The sequence below is a fragment of the Hermetia illucens genome, chromosome 4 (assembly GCF_905115235.1).
Source record: "Hermetia illucens chromosome 4, iHerIll2.2.curated.20191125, whole genome shotgun sequence".
In the NCBI taxonomy this organism is placed as follows: Eukaryota; Metazoa; Arthropoda; class Insecta; order Diptera; family Stratiomyidae; genus Hermetia; species Hermetia illucens.
Window position 1 is genome coordinate 83,990,512 of NC_051852.1, and position 12,247 is coordinate 84,002,758.

Below are 12,247 nucleotides of genomic sequence, written 5' to 3' on the forward strand. Positions count from 1 at the left end.
GGATTTTAATTCTTGGCAGACTTTTCAACGTAACTAATTTCGGCCTTTATTATTATGTTAGCCGTTTCTTTGGCAAACCTAAATTGATTAGCAATATATAGGTGATGACGCTGTCGGGTTATGCCAAATTACTTTCTTGCAATTTTTGTTTGTAGACTGCTGTGACAACAATTCATAGCACGGATAAATGGATTTATCGGTATTTCTAATAATTTCAAATTGTAGTTTGATTAAATACACTTTCATGTACATTGTAAAGGCTTTTAGCTATATAAAAGAAGTAATTTCATTTTGATAAGATTTTCTGCATTTCTCTTTGCGAGTTAGAGATTTTGTGATTTCTTTTAATATTTTTCAAGCTTCGCTTTTCCCTCGGGTCTGCACTATCGTTTGAGTTGCATGAACGATTAAATATATGTATAGTTGGCATTCACTCGTTGGTGAGGTATAGCGGGCCATCGTTCGCGGTTACCTAAAATGGCCTTCAACCCCCAATATTGTCAGAAACGAAAAAAGATGTTATCGAAAGTTGGGACGAAAAGGTACTAAATGGTGCATTTATATGATTGTACATATGTTCAAGCAAAAAGGAAAGGCTCTGCTTTTATTGTGTGTTATGTCATACCTTCATGAATATCATTTAATATTTTTGGTACACTGTGAAAAATTGTTCTAGGAGAGAGGGGGTTGAAGATCGCACATCTAAACACATATGGGCAGACACAATGAAAATGCATTGGCCATTTATTCCCACGTATTCCCACAGATTATCAGGGCCGCGGAGAAGAAATCCGGCCAGGGTTGAAAATTGTGCGAAAAAAATATTATCCCCGTTTTCATTGAAATTTCTTTTCCGGGCCCCCGAGAAAATTCCCGATTGGGGAGACATATAGAGTCGATGTGGAACATTATACAATAGCAATTCTAGTGCTGGGAAGCAAGTGTACTTGGGCTCGTTGGTTCTTTGCATAAGGTAGCATTTTGTGACAAAGTAAGGTACAACACCTTGATGTGTGATACTGCCTTTTCATGTTCATTAATGCCAATCTACTCACTTTGAGCGATTTCCGCCACTATACTTGACGGTTCATGTATGTCGCAAGTTTTAAACTCTATATTGGCTCACCTGCAGACATACTGCTTTCTATCAAACCCAATGGAGTTCTATTTACTTTTGCCAGACCCCAGAATTGAATGCTAAAATTCTTACATTTTTATAGCACACTCTTTCACAAAGACAGGTTGGTTTCTCGATTATTTCCAGAGATAAACGACTTTCTTCTGCCCGGACGACAATGAAACTTTGCTACACACGTTGATTCCAAGAGTGAACTTGTCTGTCCGTGTATGTTGCGATATCTTTCTGTAATATCGTGGTGCTTTTGAATGAACTTTTCTGTGAATTCCGAATGACGTTGTGTTGCTTTTTAATTGTCAGCTTCCGCGTTCCGTGGGTAGTTCTAGTTAATGTCTACCCTAGTGGGTTATTTTATACCTTTTTTGACGTGGTGGACTACATCCACCGAAGCCGCTAGTCTGCTATTACGATTTTACCGAAAGTTTGACTTATTCCAGTTCACATCTTTGCGCATTTTGTAATTCAACAAAACGTGATATTGCCAAATATTAACATCGTTTCGGTTTATGTTGAAAAATACTGAAAAGTAACTATTAAACTAAAAGAACTGAAATGTGAGAAAAATTTGTTACTTTTGGTATTAAAAACAGAATGAATATATGGGAGTTGTTAGGATCAATTTAAGATAATTCTTATTTGTCGTTCTCAATTCGGTATAGCATTTTATCTACTTAAATCTACACTCCCATTTCTAAAGTACATATATTTATATTATCCTAGATGTAGTTATTGCATTGAAATGCAGAAAAATAATTTGTTTTTAATTTGGGAACTTCTGCCACCCTAGTTTTCCCCTTTTCATTTTACGTCCCTTTCAGCATTCTTTATTTACGGAGGCGTGAAGTTTTGTACAAAAGTAAGGAGTGAGTGTCTAAAGGTCCTCCATTCCAATATCACAACGTGCTTTAACTATTTAAAACTAACATACCTTATCTTCAATAGACTAGAATTTAATTATATACTGCTAGACATCATTCAACCAACTGAGGCACAATAAAGTATGTTACGGTTACATTGAAAGTTGAAATTGATTTGAATTGAAAATAATTGGTAGTCTAAGCTTATGGAAAAATACTCGTAAAGCGACAAAACAATGAAACATCTGACACTACTCTGATGAAGAATATTTAAAGATAAATTATTCTCGGGAGACTGCAATCTCCAGGATATAAAGATTAGAAATATAAGTAAATTAAAAGAATCTATGTTGTTTGGTGCGGACTATTCTGACAAATTATATCCATATACACTACGTGCTAGGTACTTATTGGACAAATGTCCACTCAAATATGTTCATATAAGAAATACACAAAACCTTTCATACCTAAAGCCAGCTTCTAGTTTCCCGACTTTTCAGAAAATACAAAGAAATTAAGTTTTATATATTACAAAATTATTTATTTCACGAGCATAATTACAAAACAATCCTTAGATATTTATGATCCTAACACATTAACGTAATAGAAAAAAAAATGAAAATAAACTTTGCTTAATTAGTTAAACAATTAACATCAAAATTTAATTTTGTGACAAGACATTGGCAGCAAATATCCACGTTCTCATATAATTTCATTTTAAAACTTTTAAGGCACTGAAATATTTAAGATCCCCTCTTTTGCCTTGTGGCGTCAACTTTTGAAAATTACTCTTGTTTTTCCTTCAACACGACTCGTCTCTAAACTAGTCGCTTTAAAGAATACTTTTAACCTAAAATTGCTAGTCTGAAAACATCAGAACAGAAGGCAAACAAAGAAATGAACTTATGGTGATACCAGTAGAATATGAAAATTATGATATTACATCGAAAATTAAGCAAGCCGATTATTACTGTAACATAAGAGAAAGTTATTACTAAGAAGTCGTCAAATTTGGATGTTCTCCACTCTTATTGTTGACTGCCTTAAGAACTTCCTCTTCTATTGAAGATGGTGGATCGGACAGGATATCAGTTGTTGTTGACAGGTATCGAAGTTTATTTGAAACGGCTGTCGAAATATTTGAGGAATTGAGAATATTTGAAACATTGAGAACGGCATTATAGGAACAAAGAAACTTACCAGGCCGCAGTTCAACTAGGGAGCAATGTTGATCAACCCACAGCAGGGCGGTTCGATATAATTCTTCAATGCTTGCCACTGATACAGTTGACGTATAAGAATTTATTAGCGGTTCAAGAATTAACCCAAGCTGATAGTAACATAGTTAAGGAAAGAAATTATCAAGTATTGTGCTAACAATGTAGTAAATCTACACATGAGTACAATGAAAGTTGAATAACAATCAAAGTCTTAAATAAATTTATCTGAATTGCAAACTTAACCTACTCCTCCGAAATTTGATGTGTGGAATTAAATTACACTTTTTATTTAATGTTGTAGCTTCACTGTGTACAAATCTACAAATAGCATATCATATTTTGTTGCTTAGTGTTTGAACTTTTGTTATTAACCTATTCCTGCGTTTTGCCAAAAATAACGGTATATCAGTTTTGGATTCTGTGACAAATGATCACGTGATCAATTTTGTGAGTTTCTCGTGTGGTGTAAAGACGGGTGACTGACAGTTGTGTTCGCTTTATAAAAAGTGCCAAATTAGAAACACTAAATAAATATAATGGTGAGACGTACAAATAAATTCAAAATCAATCATTACGGTGTGTGTCATCGTCGGTAAGCACTGAATAAAAGAACAAGACCTTAACTCACAACATTCGCAGGGAAACTGAAGATATGCTGAGGATTGTGCATTGGCAGATTTCAATGGAAGTCGGAATTCTGTTGGCGTAGTAAGCCAAATTCGCAGTAGAAATACGCCAATGTTTTCAACACAATGACAAACTAGAAATATTCTCAGAAATGGTTTGAGGAACATTCCGCTGCTGGCCTTAGAGGGCGCCCGAAAGTTAAGAAATACTGGCTAACAGAGAGACACAAGAAATTGCGATTGGCGTTCGCAAAAAAAATATAAAACCTAGGATAAAATGACTGGGTGAAGGCTATATGGTCAAATGGGATTAAAATAAAGCAACTCCGCCATACTATTAACATAGTATGCTGGTCCCAAGCCCAGGTAAAGGAGGAGGGTTTGAGGCAACGTACTCTGTACTATCCTCAGTGAAAAAAAAATAAAAGGCTGAGATCAGGGAAAGATATAAATAAAGTATAGTTGGAGTTATTCCACTAAGCTAAATCCTACCCGATCTATCTTGGTGACAGGTCCCGCGACAGGCCGACCAAGAAAATGCATACAATGTCGTTACAAACATGATGATCGAATTGAGCCACAAGCCTCGGAGAAATGCTAGGGCGTCCACCTCAGTCGACGCGGCAGGACGGGCCCTGGTCCTGTCGAGAAATGGGCAAGGGTTCTTGGCGCATGGACGGTGTCAGGACGTAAGCAAGTTAGTCCGAACAAAACAAACAAAACAAATACGTGTCTGCACGCTAAATGTTGGTATCCTAACAGGAAAGACGCGCTCTGCAAGAAACCCGATGGTCTGGTGCCAAAAGCTGCGGCATTGAATGCGAACGCAGTAAAAATGGCTATAAACTTCTCTATTTTGGTAACCCACACACTCAATATGGTGTTGGCATTGCCATCTCAGAGGATTTCCGTGATGCCACTAAAGAAGCCGAACGATTTCATGATCGGCAGATGAAGCTCACCATTATATCAGCTGATCGCATTATTCACTTCTTCACCGCATACACACGACGCCTTCTGGCCTTCTGACAACTTCTCAATGAAAAGACTTGTCACGTACCTGCTGACGACTATATTATTATTGCCGGCAACCTTAATGATCATGTGGGTGAAAAGGCAGACGGTAACAGGTGCCATGGGGGAAAGATGTTCGGAGCGCGCAATGAGGGTGGTGAGCGCATAATCGATTTTGCGGACACCCATGACCTTGTACTTATGAATACATGGTTCATCAAACGATTGTCTCATCTTCCTACATTTTATAGTGGGAACAGTAAAACGCAAATCGATTATATTCTCATAAGATGCCGACATTTTACCACCGTCACTGATTGCAAAGCCGTTCCCTATGAGACCATCGTACCTCGACATCGGGCGTTGATTGCCGTCCTCCCGATAAAACGGCGTGAGGAACGCACTGGCTCGCGGCGCATCAAATGATGGCGATTTAGTGAGAAAAAACAAGAAACGATCTCACTCATACGATTGCCGACCATTACGAATGTGGAAGAATCGTGGAACCAAATGAAAGACACGATCCACAAAGTGGCCTCTGCAACCCTCGGGGTCACCAAACCGGGTAAGCGGTACATCAACCGAGATACTTGGCTCTGGAATAATGATGTTGAAATGAAGGTCCGTGAAAAGAAACGCCTCTACCACAAATTTCTCGATGATAAAACGCCTGCTAATTTGCAAATATATAAGAATGCCAACCGGGAAGCAAAGAAAGCGGTCGCTGTCACCCGAGCGAACCATTACAAAAATCTTTACTTTTGGACACTCGGGACGGCGAGAGAGATCTGTATTGACTTGCCAAAAGCCGTAACGAACGCACACAGGAATCGAACACTTTTGTTGCGTTAATGACAAGAATGGTACTTTGCTTACCAACCGTCGAGCCGCAACGGATAGGTGGCGAGAATACTTCGAACAGATTTCAACTGAAGAATTTGCTCATCCTCCACTTCCGCAATCATTGCCGACAGTTGGACCAGTTCCACCTGTCAGCGCGGTTGAAGTGCTACGCTTCAATTGGGGGTGAATGTAAACATGTAGACATAAATGGCCACTACTCTCCAATTTCCTGTCTCAGGTACTTGTAAAACCCAGCTGTTTTACTGAAAAAATTAAACTCGAGATGAGTTTTTGATTCTCCCCAGATGAGGTGCTCAGAGGTGGCGGCAACCCTGTTGACCAAACCAAAACCAAGTGGCCGAGGAGAACCTCCATAGTGGTGGCACCGGGAGACGCTGTACTCACTTTGGCTTGCCGGCCGTGATGCAATAGGCGAATGCTCCAAAGGCCTAATTAGGACGATCAAACCCGAGTTTGCACGGGGACTCATCTGAAGTGGTAATTGGTCACGAAACCTTACCAGGGGTATATTGGTACCATGGGAGCCGGGATAGCTCCTGGACTCTCATACTTCGGGTGAACTCCCGTTGTATGTGAGTACAACTCGGTTATTTGTGGTAGGCCCCCTAGTGGGAGTTTCATGGGGGCTGTGGTTATGCTCAAGCGAGAAGAGACCTTGGCGCCTCGGCGTGGTGTTGCGTTTCAACACGGGTGCCGTACTCCATAGTTCGGTAGAGATTTAGGTATGTCTTGCATCCATCAGTATGAATGCTAAGCCATGCACTTGGTATAGACTGGTATCGTTGTTGCTTGTCTCAGCGGGGAGACAGGACAAACTGTACCAACTGGTCCTCCAGGTTGATGTTTAGGTGGGACTGACAACCGTACACGGAAAACAACTTGTTATGAAGCCTTGGACTAGATTGACTATACAACGACTTACTCGTTAGCCCGCTTAAAATTCATAACTTCCATTATTAGCATAATGGTCAATGCCAACAGCATTCTCTCCGAGAATTGAGGGTTTACAAATAGAAACTAATTATCGACTCAGTACTTGTAGGATGGGCAACTAGAGGCCAAAGAAATCTCTTGAGTTGCCACTTGGATTATGCCAAAGCTTTTGACAGTGCCCTGTATATTTAATTAATTGATACCCTAGGGTTGTATTGGATTGATCTGAAGTTTTTGGCGACAGTCTTGAAAGGGTGGCATATCACCTCGTCAGTGCGTTCATCTGAGGATACCATCGCCTCAGAGCTCATCCGCATACGGATGACATTTTCAAAAGGGATCCATTGAGTGATCTTTGGGATTGTATGGCGCCGCTTCCATGGCTACTGAATGATACTAGAGGGCATGGTTTTACAATCAAATCTGGCATACCTGCTAACTGTGAGCTGATACACCTGGTATCAACTTTTATACTGGTGAAGATGGTCATCTTAGATATCTGTTACACATAATTAATATGTTCAGTCGAGATATTTGGATGGAATTTGATTTAAATAAATGTCGACTGCAAACCGCATTGATGGCTTCCAAATCCAAGCTATAATTGACCTCCTACAAGTGCCAAGCATTTCTGCAAGGAACTCACGTTCGAGTTATTGATTTCAAGAATGTTCTGTTTTCCTGTGGTGTCTGAACTGATGCTGAAACGGCATCCCTTGGGGAAGAACAAAGTAAGCGCATCGAATATCTTCACTATTCCTCACTGATATATGGTTGCGGAATATTGTCGTGGATGAATATAAATCTAGAAGACCTCCAGCGGTTGATGCTATGTTGAATTCCAAATACATCAACTAAATTTCGCCCAGATGAGTCTGCCTCGTGACATTGGAGGCAGGTGTGTGGTTGACGTTCTGGCATAACATCAGCCTTAAATCGACTTGTTACGACGGCCCTTCGCGTTGCTTTTTAATATGAAGCACAGGCAGCATCCGATAGTTTTGCCTACAATATGCATAAGGATGAGCAAGTGTTAAGTTTTTTATGCGGAGAGAAGTTGGCTCGGGAAATCCAAGCAATTTGACGTTTCGAAAAGGTGGCTATAGTTTTCATATTGTGAGCTACAGATGTTGCACCTAAGTTCACGGCTTACCTAGATGCTCCGGCAAACTCGCACATTCATCCAGAATTGCGGAGGTCCTTGACGGATCTTCCGCTACCATCAAAGACTAACTGCTTGGCATTCAGTTCTAGTGTTGGGCAAAATCCCGAATAAGTCAAGATTGTAAAGGTAATGAAGGAAGTTTTATGCATCATTACATCCGTTGCTGGTTAAATTTGAATGCGAGTAACGCCAAGCGGTTGGATTAGTTTGTTTGTTACAGTCCCCGCCGAGTCACACCAAATCGTTGTCTGTGTGGACTCTGTGAATGAAAGTCTGATTCTCGAAGATGGTTTCGATGGAGTTAGGGAGATAATCCAGGAACTAACAAACCAATTTACTCAAGTCCGCACAAAGCGAACTACACGGACACACAAACATTGGACAACCGAATTCAGACGTAATCTTGTACCTTCACATATTTGTGGGAAGATAAATTAAATTACGACACTTAAAGAGGAATAGGCAAATAATGACAACAATGAGAGGGAAACGAATTTAATCAAATTTTTATACGTTCAATTTGTCCGGACGGCTCAATAGTTAGATTGCTAGGCTGTTGTAGCGGAAGATCGCATTTAAAATTTTACCAGTGACAGAAGGATTTGTATAGTGGCTGGATGTTGGATACTAGTCGACTCAGCTGTGAGTACTCAGAGTTAATTTAGTTTAATAATCCCGTGCGAGCGCAATGCCGACTACATTGTCTCCTACAGTGCACTGTAGTCCTGTAGTGTATCGTCATGGTCTTCAATGAGGTGCTCTAAATGTTGTCAAGGCATTGATCCAATTGGATTGTCGCGCCAATTATTAGTATTAAATTACCAAAATAACAATGCGGATAACATCCACAGAATACCATACATATATATCAACAATTAACAACCTAAGAAAATCTCCCTTCAACAAAACGATAACTCTTTCTCTCTACACATACGTACATAGTGGCACCGGCAAGGTTTACATCTAAAATCAATGCTTTCCAATGAAAACTAAACATTTTTCTTTGAAAAGGATACAATCCAGAACTTCCAGTTCTGCTTTGTTTTGTAAAGAATGTACTGGTTATACAGCTGCTTAACTTGTTCAGTTCTTTGTCTTGAAACAGGTGCTCCATTTGCAGGTAAAATTGATTGAAGATGCCTGAAATGATGTGGAAGAAATAAATATAATTTTGCAGATAAAGTATAACAATATTCTGCTTTTATTCATTCCTATCTTTTACATAGATTCAGAGATTAACACGATGGTTCTTTGCATGAGTTTGAAGCATTGACAATGTTACAGTAATTAATGGAGGTTCGATGGAAAATATATCCAGTTATGTATGTATGAAGTGAAATTTGTATTGAAAATATGTAGCATACTCACAATAAAGAACTGTTGAGTGCATCTCGCTCTTTGCGCAACGCATCGATTTTCTCATTGATGCCATTTCTTTCAGTCCGAAGTTGCTTGATATATTCTGCAGCTTTTTGAAGAGTAGCTGCTTTGCTTAGCTACAAACGGAAAAAGATATTAACTCTTGTTTTATCACGCTGTTGGTAGGGTTTACTTTAGGATTTGGGTTTTGCTGCAACTGCGGTATAAGTGAATGGAGCATATCAAATCCATTCTTAATATTACCACGACGTTTCTGCTCGGCATGGATATGGCCCGCTCGGCGGTGATTGTCACGTGGATATTTCAGTTGGCTAGACGCGCTTGACGCATGAGTAGGAGAAAGTGGAGATCCTGGGTCCGGAAAAGATTCCGGTGAAAATCTGGCGGTCGGAGTGAGACTCGATCCAGAAAAGTTAAATACCTAAAATGAAAATTTTGTAGAGACCAAAAGAGTTATGCGAATGTGTATTACCTTATTATCTGATGACGGGGCACTGACTGTAGCTTTTTGTATCGATACATTTCTAGTGGGAGAAACGTGCTGCTGCCGGTGCTGTTGTATTACAGACGTTTGCGTTAATTGTGTTGTTTGTACTGTCGGTTGCAAATTATTAGAACTAGAAAATGTGGGCGAAAACCCTGACGGGGGTAAGGACGCTATGGCACTTGTTGAAGTACTTTGCTTCGCCGTAAGTTTATTATTATCTAAGGATTAAGAATTTGTGATAATTACAATGGATATTTGCAAGGGATTATGAGCTTACTACTTGAAGTAAGGAGCTGCGCCAGAGTGCTTTTATTGAGCATAGGTTCGCTTGTAGCTGGCTGGAGTGTTGACAAAACATGACCCGTTGTTTGCTGCATAGAATTACTTCGAGTACGAGACCGAGAATGCTTCGTGTATACGGGTACAGCGAAATTATCTTCCTTTTGCGGAAATTTAGGAAGAGAAGAGTTTAGCGGGAGACTGTTAGATCTATACATTTCCTTGGTTACTAGTTGCTGAGGAATCTGTTGTGGTTGTTGTTGCGGCTGTTGGCTCGGAATAAACTGGTTCATAGAACTACCCGAAGGCGAAAGTTGCATATCTGTTTGAAGTATGTAGCCTGCGGTTGACGCAGCTTTTTTGAAGTTTGACATGTTATTATAGACAGGAAACGAAGAATTGGGGGATGTTTGCTGTTGAACTAAATTAGATTTGAAGGCATCTTGTTCAGAATTCAAGATGGACATGATTTCCGATTGATTATGTAAATTTTGATGTAACATTGGAAAAGGTGAGGATTGTTGGGGAAATGAGAAACTTTTCATTTCGGTGGCAACAATATTAGAAGGTTGCGATGAAAAACTGCCAGGAGCACTTAGAACAGACGCATTTGAAAACTGCTGCGAATACTGCATGGTATTCATTACTTGCGAATTATTCGCATGTTGCTGTTGTTGCTGATGTTGCTTTTGCTGCTGTTTTTGCTCGGCTAGCACTTGCTGATACAGGTATGTCTGATGCGACGTTGGTTGAGTTCTATCATAGTTGATTGGTTCCCGTTTTCTTTATGGATGAAAAGATATTAGATCAATATTATGATCGAGTTATGGGTTCTTTCCACTTACCTAAAATTTCTATTATTTGGTTTGGTTACTCGGCCGTCCTTAAAGATATGTCGGCCGTTATGTCCACTATTGTGGTTCACTGTACTAAGCATTGAGGCTTGATTCTCATCTTGATTGTTAATACTGGCCGTAATTGCGTAACTGGCCACACCTGATGTATTCTGAATTTGCGATTCATTCGAGTCGACTAATTGATTTCTATAGCCATACGTTCCAATGATTTGATTATCGGTATTCTGAGGTGGAATTATCGCTGCAGGATTCTGATCTATATCCATGTTTCCTGTAAATCTTAACGTCCCTGTTGTGCTCATTTCCAGCATGTTGGTGTCCTGCAACGACACATCTCCTATTGATTGATGCTGCGGGTTATTTGTTACGTCTTCAATATTTGCGGAATCCATTTGTTCAGAACCTAAGGGGAAAGTAATTGCTATTCTTTATAAAATTACGAAGATGATGAGATACAATACCCATTATTGGAAGAAATTCGACAGTTCGTAAAACATCATCCTCAGGAACAGTTGGAAGACGGACATTCAACAATTCTGCAAAATGAAGACCTCGTTAGTACTAGAGATGAAATATATTTAAGAAATTTTGTCACCCACCGTGAAATGTATTCAAATTAATATCCTCTATATTTGGTTGTAATGCACCCAAAGTTGGTTGAATAAAATCTGCTCGGCCAGCATCTCGAGCTATTAACAAGGAAATCAATGAATATAGGCGTGCTCAGCTGTTACTTAGAAACCTAATAGCACTTACCAATTTCACGTGAATCAGGAAAGGGAAACGGAACGTTTAGTGTTGAGAAAAGCGAATCGTTTGCCCAAACATCGTTAATTAAAGATGGATCATTGAGAAAGAGTAGTTCGGAGAAGTCAAATTCACTTTTCTAGAATAATATTGATCAGTAAGCGTTTGGAAAGGTAAATTTGAACGTTGTGTAAATTCGGAAAGAAGATATTGCATCTATTGCCTCTCAAATTTTGTTTGCCATTGCATTTCTGATATATGTATTTACTGCGTTAACAATAAATACGAAATCTCATTCATATTAATATACTATCCATTGTGAACGTTGTGTCGTAGTTTCAAAATGCATGAAACTATAGCGTTGGAATCTAATTCAGATATATTTGGGGTCCCGTTATAGTACTGCGGAGATTGTTTTTCCATAAGGTTTTTAAAGAAGTTATTACATTATGTTAAACATTTTGAACTATTGAAACATGTCATTCGATCGTTTTAGAGTAAACTTTTATGTTTCCGCATTGGAATACAAGACAAAATCCTCAAAATGCCAGTGAGAACCTTGTTTTAAAATTCCATTCCAATTCAGTTTCGTTTCTAATGACTTTATAGATTTGATGTACACCAAGTGTGTGGCCTTGAAATATCCTGAGAAAGTAATGGAGATTTATTTAGTTGCAGCA

General features: G+C 39.2%; 1 protein-coding gene across 1 annotated transcript in view; it reads right to left on the bottom strand.

Annotated features, from left to right (window-relative positions):
- Positions 1 to 2,526: 2,526 nt before the first annotated feature.
- Positions 2,527 to 12,247, bottom strand: part of LOC119653844 (carbohydrate-responsive element-binding protein) — a 95,314-nt gene continuing 85,593 nt past the window's right edge. Inside the window, exons 5-15 of the mRNA XM_038058889.1 lie at positions 11,577 to 11,706; positions 11,420 to 11,509; positions 11,282 to 11,356; positions 10,809 to 11,223; positions 9,962 to 10,746; positions 9,670 to 9,902; positions 9,370 to 9,618; positions 9,186 to 9,313; positions 8,834 to 8,957; positions 3,196 to 3,325; positions 2,527 to 3,123 (exon numbers count right to left, since the gene is read on the bottom strand). Coding sequence (XP_037914817.1) covers positions 2,990 to 3,123; positions 3,196 to 3,325; positions 8,834 to 8,957; positions 9,186 to 9,313; positions 9,370 to 9,618; positions 9,670 to 9,902; positions 9,962 to 10,746; positions 10,809 to 11,223; positions 11,282 to 11,356; positions 11,420 to 11,509; positions 11,577 to 11,706 — 2,493 coding nt within the window. The 3' untranslated portion in view covers positions 2,527 to 2,989. The remainder of the gene's footprint in view (positions 3,124 to 3,195; positions 3,326 to 8,833; positions 8,958 to 9,185; positions 9,314 to 9,369; positions 9,619 to 9,669; positions 9,903 to 9,961; positions 10,747 to 10,808; positions 11,224 to 11,281; positions 11,357 to 11,419; positions 11,510 to 11,576; positions 11,707 to 12,247) is intronic.